Raw genomic sequence first — 20,352 nt, 5'->3', positions numbered from 1 at the left:
GTTGGTTAGGTGTATTAAATGACTTACAATATTTTTAACTTATGATATTTTCAAATTACGATGGGTCTATCACCGCACACCCTCATTGTAAATGGAGGAAGATCTGTGTAAGCAATTAGGTACTGGTGAATCATAAACCGAGAGAATGAAAATGCTGAAATAGTTGGAGAGAGAAGTAGGAGGGGGCTGGTAGGCCATATCAAGAAGCTTGGCCTTCATCAGGAGGGTACATGGGAGTCACGCTGGATTTTAATCAGGAGAGTGACTCCAGTCTCTGGATGTGATCTGTACTTGGAGAGATCTCCCTACTCCTGTGCATTGGAGAGAACAGGACTGCAACGAAGACTGGTCAGAAAGACAATGAAAGCCTGAAAAACCATAACGCTAATTCTAATCCTAGTAGATATGAACTCAACCAAACACTAAATCCATTACCCACCTAATACTGTTTACCCCACAGCTACGCAATCCAGCTGACACTGGTGTTAACATCTCCATTTTACAGGTACGGTTGCCAGGTTGAGAGGATGAGGGCTGTGCCCAAGATTACTGAGTACCCAGTTCCGTCTGACTAGATCGCCTCTTTTCACTCCCTTGGATTAGGCATAGGAAGTGGGAAGGAAAAGGAGAAGACAGATGTGCAAAATAATTAGGAGGCAAATAATAATTATTATTATATTAGCACTAGACGAAGACAGTGGTGATGACCGTAAGGAATGCAAAGGCGATTTCATTCATTTGTCACACGCTCGAGACCTCAACGTGAGCTTCCGCGTCTGGGAAAAGACAAAGCTCATTAAGGTGCCGATGAGAGACATTCTGTCTAACACGACAGAAAACTTACACCGTCGCAGTGACAACGCCACGCCCCATCCGCCGCCCCCGGTTCTCCGCAGTCGCCAGAGCGGCCCCGCCCCGGCGCCTCCGCGGCCACGTGGTCCGGCGTCCGCGCGCAGGCTCCCGGCGCCGGCGCTTCCGGGTTGGCGGCGGCGTCGCGGGGGCCCCAGTCCGGGGGGGCGCAGGAACCCCGGCGGCCGGTTCTGCGGAGCGGGGCGCCAGGGCGGCCCCGGCGGGAGTGCGCCCGCCAGGCTGCAGGGTGGGCCGGGCGCCCCGAGAGGTAGGTCTGTCCCGGACCCGCCAACCGTGGGCGCGGGATCGCGGCCGTGTCGGGCGCTCCCCAGCCCTGCGCTCCCCTGTCCCGCCCGAGGGGGCCCGGGCCGTGTTGGGGGCGCAGCTCCGCGGGCCCGGGGCTCGGGAGAATCGCCTCCCTCGGGCTCGGGCGCTGCCTGGCGGCCAGTCTGGGCGATCGTGCCACCCCCTTCCCGAGGGAGGCCCGATGCGCCTTCGGTTATTACTCAATTGCAGCAATCTCCAGATTTGTGTACATTTTCTTTGCCTCTTTTCTATGTTTTCACAGGCAAAATGGTTAAAAATGCGTGAAATCGAGACATTGCAGTTCCCACTCTAATCTGTGCAACTGTGGAAAGTTAGTGCTGGGAAAGGACTTTCAAGATGGTTGATTCCCATTCCTTAATTTTACAGAGGAGAAAACAGACCCCCGAGAAGTAGCGTGGTTGTTGGAAATTCTCCTAGCTAGGTAACGGTATGACAGGGATGAGAGTCACGGTCTAAGTTTTTAAGTCCACTTCTGAAAGTGGTAAATGGTCAAATTCATTTAACCGTGTGAAGTGAACAGTAGGTTCGCTTGGGCCAGGTTTAATCTGTGTAGATGATGATTCCTCCTTTTTAATCATTATTTTCTTATTTCAGGCTTCACGCTTCTTGGCCTCTAAAGAAAATGGCAGAAACGTCATCAGAGCCTTCTGGGCAGCTCGTTGTACACTCAGACACTCACAGCGACACTGTTCTGGCCAGTTTTGAGGATCAGCGGAAGAAAGGCTTTCTCTGTGACATCACGTTAATTGTGGAGAATGTGCATTTCCGGGCTCACAAAGCCTTACTCGCTGCCAGTAGTGAATACTTCTCAATGATGTTTGCTGAAGAGGGGGAGATTGGCCAGTCCATTTACATGCTGGAAGGCATGGTTGCCGACACATTTGGTATCCTGCTGGAGTTCATCTACACGGGTTGTCTCCAGGCCAGCGAGAAAATCACAGAACAGATTCTGGCCACTGCTCAGTTCTTAAAGGTCTATGACCTGGTAAAGGCTTACACAGATTTTCAGAATAATCACAGCTCCCCAAAGCCAACGCCTCTGAACACCGTTGGCGCTCCGGTGGTGGTGATTTCTAATAAGAGAAATGGGCCTCCGAAACGGAAGCGGGGGAGACCGAGAAAAGTCAACAGTGGGCAGGAGGGGAAGTCACAACTGGCTGCGGAGGAAGAAATACAGCTGAGAGTAAACAATTCAGTTCAAAATAGACACAACTTTGTGGTGAAGGAGGCAGACGGTGGCACACTGAATGAACAGATTCCAGCGAAAGCTATGGAAGAGCCCGAGCCTGCCTGTGAGCCGGGCAGAGGGGAGGAAATGCCTGCTGAAAAAGACGAGAACTGTGATCCCAAGACCCAGGATGGGCAGGACAGCAAGAGTCGGTACAGCAAGCGGAGGATTCAGAGGTCCGTCAAGCTTAAAGATTACAAACTTGGCGGGGATGAAGAGGAGCAGAGTTCAGCCAAAAGGGTCTGTGGAAGGAGAAGGCGCCCGGGAGGCCCTGAGGCCTGTTGTAAGGACTGTGGCAAAGTGTTTAAGTACAATCACTTTTTGGCAGTCCACCAGAGGAGCCACACGGGTAATTGTCCTTTCGCAGCTTAGTGGAGCGCGTTTTGGAGGGATGATGGTGACAGCATTCGTTGATTGTGCAACTTCCGGGTGATGGGCCTTATAATAAGATCTTTATGTATATGGTACTGCAGCTAGTTCTCACAACAGGCCTATGAAATAGGGAATGTTATCCCCATTGGACAGACGAAGAGACCAAGTCCCAGAAATAATTTGCCCAGGTCAGCTCTTTAGTGACAGAGCTGGGACTTGAACCCAGGTAGCCTGATGGCAGAACCCTGTTTTTACTTGGCGTCATTGGTTCAAGGCTTTAATACCCGGATGTCACACTCTAGCCAGATTTACTTGGCTTTCTGACTTGTAAACATTCTTCATCTTGACTGCTATAGCTATGCTTTTGCCCAGGTCTGTGGGGACAGCTTTCTCATTCCGCCATCTAGCTGTAAATGTCTTCTCTTTGGTCCTTCTGGCCCAGCACTGGCCAGTAGATCCATTTGTGAGGATGGAAATGTTCTGTCTGCACCATCCAATATGGTGGTCACTAGCCATGTGTGATTTTTAGCACTTGACGTGTGGTGAACGTGACTGAGGAACTGAGTTTTTTATTTTAATTAACTGGCACCATGTTGGACAGTGCAGTCCTAGGCAGAAATCCCTTTCTCTTTTTGAACTCTCCCTTACTTAACTCCATCTGCTTTGGGTCAGGTTGTAGTTAACCAGCTAAATACCCCTCAACCTAATTGTAAACTTCAGTCTAGGGACTAGAGCTAGTTAAGTCTCCTCTCACCCAGCAGAGCTAGCCGTGTGGTTCTCAACCTGACCACACAGTAGAATCACCTAGGGAGCGTCTCAAACTGCCCGTGACTGAGCGCCAGCCCCCAGAGCTCCTGGTTTGATTGGGGCCTTGGTGTTTTTGAAAAATGGGTTGAGAACCCTGAATTCTGGCTCTTTAAACAAAGTAGACACTTGGGAAATATTTATTGAACTGTAATAGAGGATAGTGTAGAGAGTTGAATAGTTCTGTAATATTTGTTAAGGGAAACAGCACTTGGATCTTCCCTCTTGTCCCCAGTCTTCTCACATTTTGCAGTGACTCACTCTTGCCTGGGTCTGTGTTCGACCCATTGCAGTGGCTACCAGTAGATCCATACAGTTTGGAAACTCCCATCTTTCAGTTCTAGAAAAATCTTCTGGGACTGTTTCACGGATAATATCTCCCGTCAGTTTTCTGTGCTTTCTCTTTCTAAAATTCCCTGGAATTTGGATGTTGAACCTCTGGACCCACCCTCTAAAGTACTTACCTCTCACTTCCCATCACTTTCAGCTCCACAGTCTGGGGAATTTATCTTTATCTTAATTTATCTTTATCTTTATCCTTTATCTTTCAACTCTTGAGAGTTTTGTTTCTACCCTGTTTTACTTCTAGGAGCCTTTTTTTATTCTCTATAAATTCTTTTTTTTTTTTTTTTTTTTTGTTCCCAGTGTAGTATCTTCCCTCTGTGAGCACGTTAATGACAGCAGTTGCTTGTTTGTCAGTCCCTAACGTTTTCTTTCCCTTGGGCAGCCTCGGTTCTCCGCAAGTTACCTTTTTTTCTTAGGTGATTTGGTATCTGTTTCAGCTACTAGAAGGCCTTCCTTGAATGGTGATGTTTTGAAAAATCACATTTAATCTATGTTGGAATTGTTGACTGCAAGCCGCTGGCCACCACGTGGGTGTGGAGCGGGCTTGTGGCTGGCGACGTCACTGGAGGTGGCGTGGCTGGACCCCACCCCATCCCCCACACCTGGCATCACAGCTGCAGCCCTCTTACCCTGGCCCACCACGTTCCCGAAGATGTTCTGCCCTTCCACCTGAGGCTCTGGGCCTGGCTGCCAGTGTCTAGAGCAGGAACAGGGGAGGCTGGGCAGAGTCTCATCACCCCAAATGTAAACTTGGACTTGCTGTCCCTGGGGCAGTCCCACTCCACTGTACCTGGAGACCCTCAGTCCAGAGGCTTTTATCCTCTTCAGAGAACAGCCCATATCCTTTATTGGAGAGCGGGCTGGCATTCTGGGTCCTTGGGCCTCGGGGGGGTCTCAGTGCCTTTGGCACAGACTGTCATATGTCCCCCTTCTTAGCCCCTTTCTCAGAGATGACAAGTGCCACCAATTCCTGGGCATTGTGGAGGCTCTTGCTTGGGTTGTATCTCAGTGCTCCTCACCGCTGGCCTCAGACTCATCTGTTCCAGCTTGCCAGACTTTATTGCTGAGGTTTTCTCTCCCGTTCTGGGCCTTTGGGAGATGTGTCAGTGAAGAGAAATCCCTCTATTGTTTTAATTTAGGAGGAAACCAAGATGTGCATGTTCTTGCTCACACCGCGCTTCTGGGGCTCTCATTCCAGGGGAGCGACCTTTCAAGTGTAACGAGTGCGGAAAAGGCTTTGCCCAGAAGCACTCCCTGCAGGTCCACACCCGGATGCACACAGGCGAGCGGCCCTACACCTGCACCGTGTGCAGCAAGGCTCTCACCACCAAGCACTCGCTGCTGGAGCACATGAGCCTGCATTCAGGTAGCTGGGCTCGCACCGGAGGGCCACCTGCCGCTGGGGTCCTGGGCTGGGCGTTCCCGTGGTCATGGTGGTCTTTTCTCTGCCTGGCGACATCTCCCATGTGGTGTCTGCCTCTGCTGGGCCATAGTTTAGAGTTGTGCACAGTGTTCTGGCTTAACCTAGAGCTTATAAAACGGCTGCTGGGAGCTCAACGTACATGTTTTGGTTAACTCCCAGAGCTTAGAAATTTTTTACTTGGGTGACTTTGGGGGAAACTTGAATTCTCCAATTCTGCCCCAGTCCCCACCACTCCCTACTGCCTCACATACCTTTGCACATTTATGGTACTGTGCTTTGACTCTGAGGGCATTTGGGTACGTAGGCAAGTTACTTGTATCATTCATGGAAAATGGGGACCTGGGCCCACCGTGTTATTGTTCTTTATAGTTTTTGCGGGTTTTAGTGTCTTGTTTTTTCTTTGGCAGGACAGAAGTCTTTCACCTGTGATCAGTGTGGAAAATATTTCAGCCAGAAAAGGCAACTAAAGAGCCATTACCGAGTTCATACAGGTATAATAAAGGGAGGGAAAAATTTGGTGGGGTTGAAACATAAATACAAATTACTTCTGAAATAGTAGGGTCCTACTGTGGAAGATAATTAGTATTTAGGGAAAGAATCTTAAAAAGCAATGTGAATTAGAGGTCCTTGTGTAATTGTCTATTACCTTGTAATATATATTTAATTTTATACTACAGTTTGGTGCCATACACAGAAACCCTACAGGATTGATACCTTTCAAAAGTGCCAGTTGAGGGGCACCTGGGTGGCGCAGTGGGTTAAGCCTCTGCCTTCGGCTCAGGTCGTGATCTCAGGGTCCTGGGATGGAGCCCTGCATCGGGCTCTCTGCTCAGCAGGGAGTCTGCTTCCCCCCACCCCCACCCGCCTGCCTCTCTGCCTACTTGTGATCTCTCTCTCTCTCTCTCTGTCAAATAAATAAAATAAAATAAAATAAACTTTGAAAAAAAAGTGCCAGTTGACTAAGAGGGCACCAGTTGATGGGTTACTAGTGGTGGTTGGACAGAAATATCCCCACCTCATAGCTGTCAGTGCAGGCTCTCCCCCACTTAGCTTCTTCTCCCCTGCCAACTGATAAGAAATAAATGAGGGGTTGGGGGTAACACTGGAGTCAGTTGGCCACAGTCACACCCATGCTTCAGGGGGAAAAGAAAATTACTTTTAGCGAGATTGGAAGGGGCCCAGCTCTCCTGGGGAAGCAGTAAGTTGCAATGCATAGGAAAATATTACCTGTCCCCAAATTAATAAAAAAAAATGTTGTTGTTTTAATTAAGGTGCCATATTTAAAGTGATTATTTTTCAGGGCAGTGCTTTAACACAAATCACTGAAGAAATGCAGGGAGAGAGCGCATACATGCACTGACACTTTTTTTATTGTTGCGACAAGGCCACTCATTACCGGAATGCAACCACTGCCATCGCAAGTTCATGGACGTGTCTCAGCTAAAGAAACACCTACGAACACACACAGGTAATAAAACTCCCATCTCGGCCTTCCTTTCTGGTATATGTCACGTTTGCAGAGGGATGAGAAGGAGTCCCCTCCTCAGGCTCCATTTATCACAAATTGGGTGGGAATTTTAGATGACCATTTAAAAGCCCAAGGCAGAAGGCTGTCAACACCATTCTGTGGGGAGATCCTGACCCTATTTCTTAGCAACGCAGAGATGGCTTACTGAGCACTATTCCTGTATGAAAATTCATTTGAGGGGCGCCAGGGTGGCTCAATCGGTTGAGCGTCTGACTCTTAATCTCAGCTCAGGTCTTGATCTTGGGGTCGTGAGTTCAAGTCCCACTTTGGGCCCCACGCTGGCTGTGGAGCACACTTAAAAAAAGAAAAGAAAATCCGCTTAATACCACAAAATAGTTCAAGTCTGAGTCTGGTTCTGTTCTCTGGTTCTCAGTGAAGTACATTGAGAGTGTATTTCAGCACTGAAGATTACTGAGATAATTTTTTTAAGAAAAGAAAGTAAAACAAAACAAACACAAAGGTAGCATAGGCACCAAGGGTTTTCCCACTTGTTCCCCAAAACCCATACTTAAAACTTAAGCATCGCCACCTCTAGAAAAATCAGCTTCAGGGATAAAGAGGAGGCAGGTCAAATTCTTTTATTTAAGAACAGCAGAGAGGGGTGCCTGGGTGGCTCAGTAGTTAAGTGTCTGGCTTTGGCTTAGGCCCTGATCCCAGGATTCTGGAATTGAGCCCCATGTTGGGCTCCCTGCTCAGCAGGAGTCTGCTTCTCCCTCTCCCCCTGCTTGTGTTCTTTCTCTTGCTGTGTCTCTCTCTCTCTGTGTCAAATAAATAAATAAAATTAAAAAAAAAAAAAACAGGAAAGGAAAAGTGCAGGTCTTTTAGACCTTTTGGTAAGGAGCACGTCTTACAAATGAACCTGTTAGATTTTCTAAGAAAAGCTTCCTCTTACAGTTTGGTTCTTTAATGATTCACTTAAAATTGTTTCCTAAAATTATATATCAGATTAACTTATACTGCTTTGGACATTTTTTTATAAACACAAGTTCTTCTCCTTAAATGTAATTTGTTTTCTTAAAATAAGTGGCTCATAGGATAGGAGTTCTATGAAAAGGGATCTCTCTACAATCTTTCTGCGGACGTTAACATTAATAGGTTCTGTGACATTTAATTCACCCACAGAACAGCTCCTGGGTCCCAGGCACTGGTGTGTCTGGGTGCTGAGGCTGTAGCGGTGGTGAGGTGGCCGGAGCCCCCCACTGCAGGCCAGGGAAGACAAAGGACAATGACTACTTAGCATGTTAGGGGGGCCCGGGGCCATGGAGAACTAAACGCATGGGAAGGGGGTTAGGATGTGGGAAGCGGCGCTGCCCTTCTCCGTGGGGACGTGTCTGAGAAGGCCTCACTGATGAGGGGACACCTTGGATAGAGATCTGAATGCTCTGGGGAGGGAGACAGCCATTGCGGCTGCACAGGGGAAGAGCATCCCACGCAGAGGGAACAGCAGGTGCAAAGCCTGGAGACACAAGAGTTTCCAGCTTATCCGAGAACTGCCAGAAGGCAGTCGTGTCTGAGCCTGAGCCAGGCCGGTGGGCGTCAGAAGGCTTCGGGTAGGGGCACAGCCGCGCCAACTGGAGCCTGTGTAACAGGGCTTCTTGGTCAAGCGTCTGAGGCTCAGACCTCAGTCCCCTGAGAAACTTTTAAAGAAAGCCTGGTCCCAACCCCAGAGATTCTGAGTGAATTAACCTTGGATAGGGCCTTGGAACTGCTAGGTGTAAAATGTCCTTGGTGATTCTGGTGTGCCCTCAGGCTTCCAAACACTGGAGGCCACAGTGAAGACTGGATTTTGTTCCCAGCGAGGTGATATGACTTAGAATTTGTATAGGATCATCCCAGCTTCCGTGTGGGGTGGGGCGAGCCAGCGGGCTGAGAGACCTGTTTGAAGGCTGTTGCAGTAATCTGGGGCTTGCACAGTACGGTGGCCGTGGAAGTGGTCCCGAGTGGCCCGGTCCAGGTAGATCCTGAGGGCCTGTATGTTCCTGGAAAGAATTTCCATGATTTTAAACACTTGCAGACAGAAAGACTTCTGAGATGTTGTCAACCCAGATGGCACCGACTGGTAGGCTGAACACCGTTAGTATGTTTCCGAAACGGACCTTGACACGACGAGCAGGTCCTCAGTCTTTGCATCTGGAGAAGGGAGCACATACCCCGGTGTCAGCGTGGGCCCCAGCTCTGGTTTGGGAAGCCTAGGGAGGAGAACGGCGGTGGCCTGGCTTTCACCTTCCGAGTGGTAAGAGTAGCTGATGCGGAGATGCCGACTTGCCCAAGCTGGCACCGGCGTGCCGTGCCCGGACAGAGCTTGGAGAGCTGTCTCGCATCAGTTTTCCAGCAGAGGCTGTGAAAGGGAAGCTCCGCTTCCAACTGCACCCACCCGCGGCTCTTACCTGATTAAGTGGGATTTTGTTCGTTCTTTTCTTTAAATGCATAGTTCCCTTGCCTGCATGAGGACCACTTACTTTGGTTCCCGGAGGACGGGACAGTCTGTCGGGTGTTTGCCCGGCGTACGGTCTAATGCCAAAGAAACAGTTATTGAAGCTTTATGAATTCCTCGTGGAGGCGGGAGGTGAGGACAGTGCTTTCGGTGGTGGTGAGGCCTCCATGCTGGAAAAGTGACATTTGAGCAGAGACTTGAAGTCAGTACAGAGGGTGAACCATACTGGGAATCCCCTAGGAGACATGTGCTGGGGGAGCGGTGCTGGGTGCAGGAGCCCCGCATGGGGCTTGCTCGGGGTGGGGCGTCTGGTGACTCTCCATCGGGCCTGGGAGGCTGAGCAGTGAGCAAAGGGAGAGTGGCTGGTGAGGTTAGAAAAGCTTAGGGCAAGGACCGGGGCTGGGCAGACAAGATACGTGATGCCTTGTAGGCCTAGGGCTTTGGTTTTTATCTCCGGATGGGAAAGGGGGACCTTGGAGTGTTTGCAGCAGAAGTGTGAAATGATCGGACTGCTTGCAGGCTCCCTGTGGTTGCCGCATTTGCTGTGGGCAGCAGGGAAGCTGGGACAGAAGTGGGCAGACCCGTTCGGCTGCTGCAGAGAGATGGGGGTGGTAGTGAAGGTGGTGAGAAGTGGTCAGACTCTGGGTACGTTGCAAGGCAGACATAAATGTGAATGATGTGCAAGTCACCCCGGTGCGCGGGTATCCCCGGGAAGGTCCAGTATGAGGGTTGTGAGCTATCTCAGGGTGGACTGTAAGGGAGTAAATGCAGTGTGTTCTCTCGTGTCCCGTGTATAATCATGTTCCTCCTTGTCTCTGGTTTTAAGGGAAGGAACCCTATCTTACACTTTCGCTGTATCCTTTTAGCACTTAGCACCCAGTACTTAGGTACACAGTAGGTGCCTGGTAAGGGTTTCATTCATTCATGCTTATCAAGGAATCAAGTGGTAGTGCCTTTTTTTTTCCTCTTAATATTGTGAAAATGGGTGATTATTGCTTTTTGCACTGTGTTGGATGTATATTTCTAAACGCTGTCCCTTTTTTAGGTGAGAAGCCATTTACTTGTGAAATCTGTGGCAAATCTTTCACAGCAAAGAGTTCTCTTCAGACCCACATCAGAATCCATAGGTAAAGTTTTACAGATATTTTTCTTATATGGGAATCCTCAGTGAACCCTGGTGTTCAGTTGGATGGCATATGTTACTTATATAATCTTTTTCCCCAAATTATTACATGGGTAGAACTTTCTGTGTAGTTTACTATATTTTATCTTTTCAATAAAGCAATTTGTCACTTGGGCAGAAATCAGGAAAGCTGGTTCTGGCCAGCAAAAGTTTGCATTACTGATTTCATTTCTTGAATTTTTATTTTGTGCTAGGGGCTGATCCAAAGCTTAAATCTTCAGTTAAAAATAAATATTCAGGGGGTGGGCAGCAGGAGGGAAAAAAACGATTAATGTTTTCTGAATAAATATTTTTGTTCACACAACTTCCAGATTTGAATCAGTAGTTCTTCTAAGACATATAATTAAGGGTTACTCAACTTGGATTTTTTTTTTTTTTTTTTAAGAGAGGGAGGAAGGAGCTGGGGGTAGGGGGAGGAGAGGGGCAGAGGGAGAGAGAATCTAAAGCAGGCTTCACACTCAGCGAGGAGCCCCAATACAGGGCTTGATCTCACAACCCTGAGATCATGACCTCAGTGGGAATTGAGAGTGGGAAGCTTAACTGACTGAGCCACCCAGGCCCCCTACTCAAGTTTTCAATATTGAAGTCAATCCCATGTACTTAAATTTGGCCACAAGAATCTAAAAGTTGGCCATGAAGATGAAAACAAAACAAAAAGGAACTTTATGTTTAATATATAAATATTTGCTTTCTTATCTAAAATACAGACTATAGAATCATAAAATGTTATCACATGTAGCCGAGCCCCATCCACCAACCTTTCTCAGCATCCCCGCCTTTTCCCTTTAGGGTTAGAAATGGAAAGCCCTGAAAAGTGGTGACTTGCTCTGACTCCTTGAGTTAGTAGAACACATGACTTATGACTCCCAGTTGAGTTACTTTTCCTCTACTCTTGACTTCTTCTCCCTCAGGAAGTAATAAACAGAGCTGTTCTTAAAGTCCAATGTGTATTTTTTGTAGAGGAGAGAAGCCCTACTCCTGTGGCATATGTGGCAAGTCCTTCTCGGACTCCAGTGCCAAGAGGAGACACTGCATTCTGCACACGGGCAAAAAGCCTTTCTCCTGCCCGGAGTGTAACCTGCAGTTCGCACGCTTGGACAACCTGAAGGCTCACTTGAAAATCCACAGCAAAGAGAAGCCCGCGTCAGATGCCCCCGGCGGTCCTAACACTGAGGAGGTCAGGAATATTCTCCAGCTGCAGCCGTATCAGCTCGCAGCCTCTGGAGAGCAGGAAATCCAGCTTCTCGTCACCAATTCTGTACACAACATCAACTTCATGTCGGGCCCCAGCCAGGGAATCAGCATCGTCGCTGCCGAGGGCTCTCCGAACTTGGCGGCCGAGCAGGCTGCCGACCTGGCCCTGCTCACGCAGCCACCGCAGCCGCTGCAGAACTTCCTTCTCTCCGCCCCGCAGGAGCCCACGGAGCACATGCAGGGCCTCAGCGTGATCGAGAGCCCGCTGGAGCCCGCGCAGACCGAGCCGGTGCACGTAATCACGCTCTCCAAGGAAACCTTGGAGCATCTGCACGCCCAGCGGGGGCAGACTGCGGAGCTGCCCTTGGCAGGTGCGTCGGACCCCACACCACACCTGCCGCTGACGCCGGCCCCGCCCACCGCCCACGTGCCCCCCGCCCTCCCCGCTGAGCCCGGACGGGAGCTGAGCTGACCTGGACGCGCCTTCTGTCGGTGGACCTCGGTCGGAGGACGGCAGGCTTTCTGAACCGCTCCGAACGCAGCCTTCGGGTCCTGAGACCGCTCGCTGACAGTCCTCCCGCTTTCCGCTCAGGCCCCACGATGTGCATTTCGTGTCTTGGGTGCTGTCCTGGTCTGGATTTAGCCTTCGATGTTGATGAACAGTCTTCATTTTCCTCGACATCTCTGAAAGTCGTGGGTAATTTTGATTTGGGGGCACTGAATTAGACTCGAAGTCTTGAATGTCCACGGCCACAGGTTATATGGTCTTGCTGACCTTTCCAGTTAGCTTTTCTAGAACAAAGGAAGCCCCGTACTGGTTGAATGCGGTAGAATGGTTTGTTCCACTTCTTTATTTCTCGTAGGCAACACAGTTGCTTCTCTAAGGTAAGTCAGGGCTGAATGCGACAGATGACAACGCTGGAGAATCTGTCTTTCTACTATCTTCTAATTCCCTAAGACAGAGTCACTGTCAACATTTAACCTCTGTGTGGTACAGTGGGTTCTTTGTGTCATATTTAAGGGAGATTCAAAGACATAGAAACTGAAAGTCTGTTGTAACTCAAAATGAATATAATAAAGTCAAAAAAGTACAGGATTATTTTAAAAATTTTAACTCCGCTTTTCTGAGAAACATGGATTTATATATTTTTTTGGATTTACATATTTTTTAAAAGCAGGTTATTGAAAATTTAATTTAAAAGTCTAATGAAACTGGATCAAGACATTCAGCCCATAAATTCTGAATTTTTGTCAGCAGTGATACTTGTTTGATAAAGTTAAGACTCCATTATCCTGGAATATAAGATTTTATTCAATGTAATTTAAGTGTCAAATATACTCTACTGAATTCTAATTGATCCTGAAAGTGATCTGTGCATTGTGTCTGATAACTTTCTGGAGATGGGACCTTAAAATCTATTTTTATTGCCAAGTAGGTTAAATCTCACAAAATGGACATCTCATTTTAAAAAGTAAATATAATCACCTAATCTTAAAAATGATCTGAACCTCAGAGCCTTAATAACCTGTCTATAACTGTGGTATGATTTTAAATTAAATTGTCAAAAGTTGAAATTATGTGTGGGTTAGGTTTTCAAGTCCAGTGTACTTTTTGAATACTTCAATTGCTTTCTCTCAAGTGGACTGATAGAAGATTTTGGAGAAAAGAGGATGGGCACTAGTACATCTAAGTTAACATAATGCTGGTGGAGAGTAGGGCTAATCTATCCTAAAATGAATAGGATCTTGAGATTACTTTCTTGCTTTAGGTATCTTTGATTTCTACCTGAATCAAGAAGGTTTTTTTAGAGATTAAGGTAATATATTTCTTCAGGTTTGAGGGAAGATGAAAGCATTTTTTTCCCACATATTTGCCAAATTAGATTTGATTGTATATAATTCACGAGATTTCTAAAATGTGTATCTTAACATGTATCAGCCAAAGTGATGTTTAAATCACCCCTGAGTGGAGCCAAGATAAAATTTTTACAAATACAGTTATGACCTAAATGCTATTTCAAGTTCTTAGTCATTTAAACTATCTACTTTAACCTTATTCTTAAAATGCAAAGTTTTTAGCGAGCTTTTCAAAGCTTACTGGCCCCCGGTTTCTGCTGGAGATACACGGTATTAACGTAAATGAATTTTTAACTACTCAGTCTGGAGAGCTGGAGAATTATTCAGGAAATATGGTCACATAAGTCAAGCTTAACTAGCTTTGTGACAGTCTACCTCGGCACTAGGAGAAATAGAATATGGGCCACATGTAATTTTAAATTTTCTAGTAGCCGCATTAAAAACAAGGTGAAATTGATTTGAATAAAATGATTTAATCCAACATGTGCCAAATATCATTTCAACATGTAATCAATATAAAAATATATTAATAAGATATTTTATATTTTTTCATATATTTTCCACTTAGTGCACAATTTGGATGCTAATGTTCTTTGGACATACATGATCTGTATTTAGAGCTCATACAATTTACAATTAAACCTAGATTCACATACAGTTGCAGACATACTTAATTTTTTCCCAGTAACTGAAGTAATTACTGGTTTAAATTTATATTAAAATTAAAAGCTGGGGCACCTGGCCAGCTCAGGCAGAAGAGCATGTGACCGTTGATCTCAGGATTGTGAGTTCAAGACCCACATTGGGCAAAGAGATGACTAAAAGAAAATACTGGGGAAAAAAAAAAAAAAAAAACCATCACCAGTTCCTCAGTCACACCAACCACATTGTGAGTTCTTGATAGCCATATGTGTGGCTAATGGGTTCTGTTGTGTATGACACAGGCGTACCTGTTTCTAACTTGAGAGCCAGTCTCAGCCATAAAAGTATCTTCTGTAAGAGTTCTGGTTTGTTTGACCAGCTGTCAAAGGGAGAGGAGGAAATGAGAGCTTTATAAATGTAGCCTCTCTTGTGTCCCAGATACACATTCTGCCTTCTGAAGTCCCAAATTCTAAAGTTCAATGCCTCTGTACCCAAAGTAAATGTCATGTACATAAAAATGTTTCTATTGTTTGAGAAATTGCCGGCTCAATGTTTCACAACTTATTTTGTACTAAACTTGTACAGTTTTTTAAATTGTTTTAACAAATGCAGAAATACAAAGTGTGCTTCATAGGATATAGAATATTATGCTTTGGGTTACTGAAATGCACATTCTCACTTTCAAAAAAATGAATCTTTGGTAGAGGGCTCTTAGTAGAGGGCTAGCCTTGGAAAGACTGGCACTCCCACCATCAAAATGAGTTATTTATTCATTTGATTGCATCTGCTGCCTTTTTTTTTTTTTTTAAGTACTTAAGGACCATGCCAGACAGGGGGCTTGAACTCATGACCCTGAGGTTGAGAGTCACATGCTCTACCAACTGAGCCAGCAAGGCACCCGTACATCTATTTCTTGAAACTTTCTACCTCTACTCTATTTTATGCAGTTGGTTCCTGGGATTCTAAGTGTTGTGAGCAACCAGTTAAATCATGCTGAAGAATATAGTGATATTCTCATTATAGATGCTTACATTTAGGTTTTCATAAATTGGATAATAACATCTGCCACTTACTGAGTCTTTACTACGGGCCGGGAGTGAAACCAAGTGTGGTAGGTCTGTATCTTATCTTTGTGCTTCTCCACTTTCTCCTGTGTCATGGCACACAAAGTAGGACTTAGACGGCAGCCTGCGGTTAGGGAACTCCAGGGACGCCCCCAAGTCATGACTGGTCTGTTGGGCTTGAGAAGGCTGCCGTGACAGAAACTACAGACTGGGTGGTTTAAGGCAACAGAAACATATTTTCTCAGTTCTGGAGGCTAAAAGTTCAAGTTCAAGATCAAGTTGTTGGCAGGGTTGGTTTCTTCTGAGGCCTCCTGACCTCCTTTCCTCCCTGTGTCTTCACATGGTCTGCCCCCTGTGTGTTTTGTCCTAATCTTAGAAGGACACCAGTCACCACTGGATTCGGGTCCACCCTAATCCTAACGACCACATTTTCACTTAGTTGCCTCTTTAAAGACCTTGTCTCCAAACACAGTCACATTCTGAGGTGCTGGGGGTTAGGACATCACCATGAATTTGGTGGGGACACAGTTCAGCCCATAATAACACACATCTGGAACAAGGAGAGAAGCAGCATCTGGGAGGCACCTATACCCTGTGCTTCAGCACAGTCTTATTTTACTTAACCTTCATGACATTATCAAGGGGTATGTAATGTGCCTATTTTACAGATGAGAAAATTGAGGCCCAAACAGATGAAGTCTCTTGCCCAAAGTCACATAGTAACTGGCAAAGCCAGACTGATGCACAGGGCCAGCAGAGCCCACTACACTGCTTCTGCCAGATGGGCTTTCCATCGCCAGTCTTTTGATACTTTAAGCTGGATTTCTATTTACATAGGATCTGCTTGATGTAATAGGAAATTTTTGACTAAAATTGAGAATCTGAGGCACCTGGCTGGTTCAGTCAGTTGAGCATACATACAGCTCCTGATATCAGGGTTCGTGGGTTCAAGCCCCATGTTGGGCATAGAGCCTACTTAAGAATTGATCTGTGTCTGACATTTTAGCACACAAACTTTTTACATAAAACAATAATTATAAAAGGTACATAGTCTTTGTCTTATGGAATGATGACCATATTAATATTCATATTAGTATTTTACTACTGTTGGTTTAAAGCTTCACAGAAATTTGGGGCACCTGGGTGGCTCGGTGGGTTAAAGCCTCTGCCTTCAGCTCAGGTCATGATCTCAGGGTCCTGGGATCGAGCCCCACATCGGGCTCTCTGTTCAGCAGGGAGCCTGCTTCCCCCTCTCTCTGCCTGCCTCTCTGCCTACTTGTGATGTCTCTCTCTGTCAAATAAATAAATAAAATCTTAAAAAAAAAAAGCTTCACAGAAATTTACCTATTGGATGAAAGTTACTGCTAACATGGAAATGCCTTAACATGAGCTTTTGTGAGCCTCTTTTTCAAACTCCTGACAGGATGTTTTACATTTAGAGCAGACTTGTTTGTTTTTTGTTTTTTGTTTTGGAGAGGGGGAGAGAGCATCAGAGCAGGAGAGTGGGGGAAGGCAGAGGGATAGAAAGAATCTTAAGCAGGCTCCACGCCCAGCTTGGAGCCTGATGTGGGGCTGGATCCCACAACCCTGAGATCATGACCTGAGCTAAAACCAAGAGTCAGACACTTAACCAACTTAGCCACCAAAATACTCTTATTTGTTAAGCATTGAGGTGAATTGTTATCCTCACTTTCCAGACTGAAATAAGCCTAAATTCTTAAGAATTGAAAGAAAACTTTTGGTCTTACTCTTGTAAACAGCAGGCTTGGAGGAATGACCCAAAAAAATCCCCTTTGCTTTTTGTAAACAGCAGGTGTTGAGGAATGACCTCTACAAGATGCAGGAATGTCGCTGTGATAGTTTATCTAACTTTCAAATTCTTTGCACATAATTAAGCAACAAACACTTTTGTTGGCTGTAATATATATATATATATATATAATATATATTGTCTATATATACACACACACTGTATATCTAAAATCATTGTCACTTAAAATGTACCACGTTAGGAGAGCTTTTTTTTTTTTAAGACTTTTTTTATTTATTTGAGAGAGTGAGAACACAGGAGAGAGAGCATCCCGGTGAGCAAGCCAGTGCAGGAGCAGAGAGGGGAGGGGCAGAGGAAGAAGGAGGCAGGCTCCCCGCTGAGCAGGGAGCCCCGTGAGGCCCTGGATCCCAGGGTCTGGGATCCAGACCTTGGTGGGGAATGCAGACGCTTAACCAACTGAGCCACCCAGGTGCCCTAGACCTTTTGAATTAAAGTTCATTAAATCATATTTTCAACACAAAATGTAGGAACTTGAACACATTTAGGTAACTAACAAGACTTTGTAGTCTTTTTCTTTTTCTTTTTTTTTTTTTTTTTAACCTGAGTCTGAAAAGTACTACTATATCCAGTATGACATGCAAAAGGAGGGAAAAAATCTGCAGGGGTCAAGTCAGGGAACTAACTTCCTTGGTCGAAGAGTATGGGTTTATTATTTATTTTAAGTTTTAGTATCCATAGATTAGTATCCTAATATCCAGTAAATCATGTAAAATATGGGTTTGAAGATTTTCCAAATGAATAGTTTGGCTTTTGGTTTTCGTTTTTTTAATCCTTGTTGAATGAAGTTAAACATGCCTCCTCGGGCTAAACTAGAGTTCAAAACAAAACTCTCCACTTAAAAATATGGCCCTCTCATGGGCTTCCAGGTGGCTCAGTTGGTTAAGCGACTGCCTTCGGCTCAGGTCACGATCCCAGAGTCCCAGCATCAAGGCCCGCATCGGGCTCCCAGCTCCACGGGCAGTCTGCTTCTCCCTCTGACCTTCTCCCCTCTCATGCCTTCTCTCACTCTCTCTCTCAAATAAATAAATAAAATCTTTTTTAAAAAATTAAAAAAATAAAAACCTCCCTCTCAGATAATTCTGGTATGATTAAATGGCTTCTGGACAAACTTAACCCATAATCTTGCCTGGGCTCCTGCCAAGGCCTGAGCCGCCTTTTCTACCCCTCCCCTGCACCCCTTTCGCCACTGGAAGTCCCATCTGTTTGGGCTCACCATGGTGCCTTCAGTGGCAAGCAGAGGGTCTTGCTAAACGAATGGATATTGTCTTACTAAGGCAAATATCGTTATCTCTGCTTAAAATCCTCCTGCCGATTCCCACTGCGCTCAGAAGAAAATCCAAAATGCAGCTTCCTCTTGGGCCCCTTCCCCATTCTCACTTCCAACCACACTGGCTTCCTTGCTGTTCCCCAAACACACTCAGCAATATCCTGCCTGAGAGCTGGAGGCAGGTGGTTTCTCAGGCTTGGAAGGTTTCAGCCCCTACTTCCTGGGAATAATGTCTGCTCATCTGTCAGCATTCAGTGTGTCACTTCCTCGGGGAGACCTTCCCTGACCATCTAACTGCAATTAAGGTGCCCTGTCCTGTCTGCTCACAGGACTCTACACTTTGGACTCAGCTCATAATTACATTTATATCAGGAAGTGAGTCCGTCTGGTCATACTGCAGCCATAGCTCTGGGCCCCGGACTGTGGGTGTGCTGTTTGACCTCACGGACCTACAGGTGGGAGGCCATATTACAGGGTGGCTGAGACACGTCATCCGCAGGACAACGGACGACTTTGCTGAGACACAGAAGACAGGGTCAAAGGAAACGGATCCTGTCTTAACGGCCTGGAGTTTAGGCCTTCGAGTCTGTACATTTCTTAGGGTCACCAGCATCGAATCAGGGGATTTTAGAATCGAAATGGGCTGAGGAGGTTGAGTTCTTCAACTGCCTCCATTTAGAAATGGTAAGGCTGGAGCCTGCTGGTTGGTGACTTTGTCAAGGACACACTAAGCTCGCGAAGCCGAGCTGGAAACTGGAAGTCTGCCCACACCTAACCAAATCTAGACCGGGAGACTCCCCATCGCTCTGCGCTCCCAGTGTGTATCTTTAATAGGCAGAGTGAAACTCCAAGTCAGCAGATTTTTGGCATTGAAGTCGTTATTGTCCTGTGATCTTTTTTAAAGACAAATTTTACCATTTATCCTTCAGAGGGCCACATAATCCTGTTTGGCTGCAAGGGCAAACAAAGTCACCGAGTCAAGGGCCAGATCCTCCTGGGCCTTTGCAAACACCTGACGCTGGGGCAGCACATTGTTTACATCTGCTAATGAAAGGGAAAGGCAGGAGGGGGTTCTAGAAGCCTGCAACCCATTTCTAGTGGATTACAGAATACTTGTGACCCTGTGTATTTAAGTATGGGTGTAGCTGATTTGGGGCACATTTATTTCAAGCCAAATGACGAGTCACACTCAAGAGCTAGGAACGGCCCCGACTGGGAGGCTGCCCTAGTTTCCTGAGTGTGACCCGACTGAATTCCCTGTCTCTGCAAGCAGAGAGCAGGCATTTCCCCTTGCCCGCCTTCCCCTGCCTGCTTCTCAGCTAGAGCTGGGAGCATGAGTGTTCGGGTCTTACCGGTCCCTGCGAGTTTCCAGGGGAAAACAAAGAGAATAAAGAGGAAGGGAGAACCACAGGGCACCCAGCTCTTTCTGGTCCCTGGAGCTCAAGGAGAGGGACCCTCGCATTTATTCCTCTAATGTCTCTCATGTAACCGTGTCACTTCCTCTAAACAAGAAACCGCTTCTTCTAATGCCAGCCTTTCATTTGGCCTACTGGCTCCACAGGGGTGTGGTGGAGTGCACACGGACCTGGGCCCCACGCTAGCTAGCTCTGCCACTTGCTGCCTTTCATGCTGCAAGTTACAGAACCTCTGTGACCCTCAGTTTCTCTTCCAGTAAAATGGGTCTGTTGTGATCATTGAAATTATAGTTATACTCATAGTAGCTGCTCCATACATGAGAACTGGTGTTTTATTAACTAGTTGAAAGACCTCGAGGACCTTCACATTCAGCCCTGTTTCCTTATCAAGAATTTGAGAAAGTTGATCCCAAAGATTCCTCAAGCCCTTTTCAGTATTGACAGTTTAGTGGGTCCTTTCTCCAAAGCCTGCTTTAACACCGGAGATCCGGACTCTCTCCCACACACCCCTATTTGGCCCTTAGTAGCGGTCGAACCCCACCCTCACCCCCACCACACCAAGACCCACTCGCCCTCTCACTTCTCCTGC

General features: G+C 46.5%; 2 protein-coding genes across 5 annotated transcripts; both read left to right on the top strand.

The window, feature by feature from the left end:
• Nucleotides 1–983: 983 nt before the first annotated feature.
• Nucleotides 984–11,491, top strand: LOC116868163 (zinc finger and BTB domain-containing protein 24). Of its 4 annotated transcripts, XM_032858296.1 has the most exons (8): nt 985–1,117; nt 1,418–1,597; nt 1,771–2,753; nt 5,124–5,291; nt 5,756–5,839; nt 6,733–6,816; nt 10,356–10,437; nt 11,405–11,491. In XM_032858296.1, exons 3-8 carry the CDS (start codon nt 1,799–1,801, stop codon nt 11,409–11,411), a joined length of 1,380 nt encoding a protein of 459 aa, XP_032714187.1. In that variant the 5' UTR covers nt 985–1,117; nt 1,418–1,597; nt 1,771–1,798; the 3' UTR covers nt 11,412–11,491. The 4 variants fall into 4 exon arrangements, 2 of the variants coding, with proteins under 2 accessions (XP_032714187.1, XP_032714188.1); XR_004382759.1 differs by lacking the exons at nt 10,356–10,437; nt 11,405–11,491 and having other exon boundaries at nt 984–1,117; nt 5,761–5,839; XR_004382760.1 differs by lacking the exons at nt 10,356–10,437; nt 11,405–11,491 and having other exon boundaries at nt 984–1,117; nt 5,761–5,839; nt 6,649–6,737.
• On the top strand, nt 11,410–12,159 carry LOC116868187 (zinc finger and BTB domain-containing protein 24-like). The gene has a single exon (XM_032858355.1). It carries the CDS (start codon nt 11,437–11,439, stop codon nt 12,157–12,159), a length of 723 nt encoding a protein of 240 aa, XP_032714246.1. The 5' UTR covers nt 11,410–11,436.
• Nucleotides 12,160–20,352: the final 8,193 nt, after the last annotated feature.

Source organism: Lontra canadensis, unplaced genomic scaffold, assembly GCF_010015895.1.
Source record: "Lontra canadensis isolate GAN:19392208 unplaced genomic scaffold, GSC_riverotter_1.0 scaffold14, whole genome shotgun sequence".
Lineage (NCBI taxonomy): Eukaryota > Metazoa > Chordata > Mammalia > Carnivora > Mustelidae > Lontra > Lontra canadensis.
The sequence above is the reverse complement of the archived record's forward strand: the minus strand, read 5'-3'. Positions and strand labels throughout refer to the sequence as shown.

Excerpts from the sequence above, each read along its gene's own strand:
- LOC116868163 (XM_032858296.1), top strand. The coding sequence starts at position 1,799 with ATGGCAGAAACGTCATCAGAGCCTTCTGGGCAGCTCGTTGTACACTCA. Across the intron at positions 5,292-5,755 it reads GCACATGAGCCTGCATTCAG|GACAGAAGTCTTTCACCTGT; the intron begins GTAGCTGGGCTC and ends TTTCTTTGGCAG. Across the intron at positions 6,817-10,355 it reads ACACCTACGAACACACACAG|GTGAGAAGCCATTTACTTGT; the intron begins GTAATAAAACTC and ends TCCCTTTTTTAG.
- LOC116868187 (XM_032858355.1), top strand. The coding sequence starts at position 11,437 with ATGTGTATTTTTTGTAGAGGAGAGAAGCCCTACTCCTGTGGCATATGT.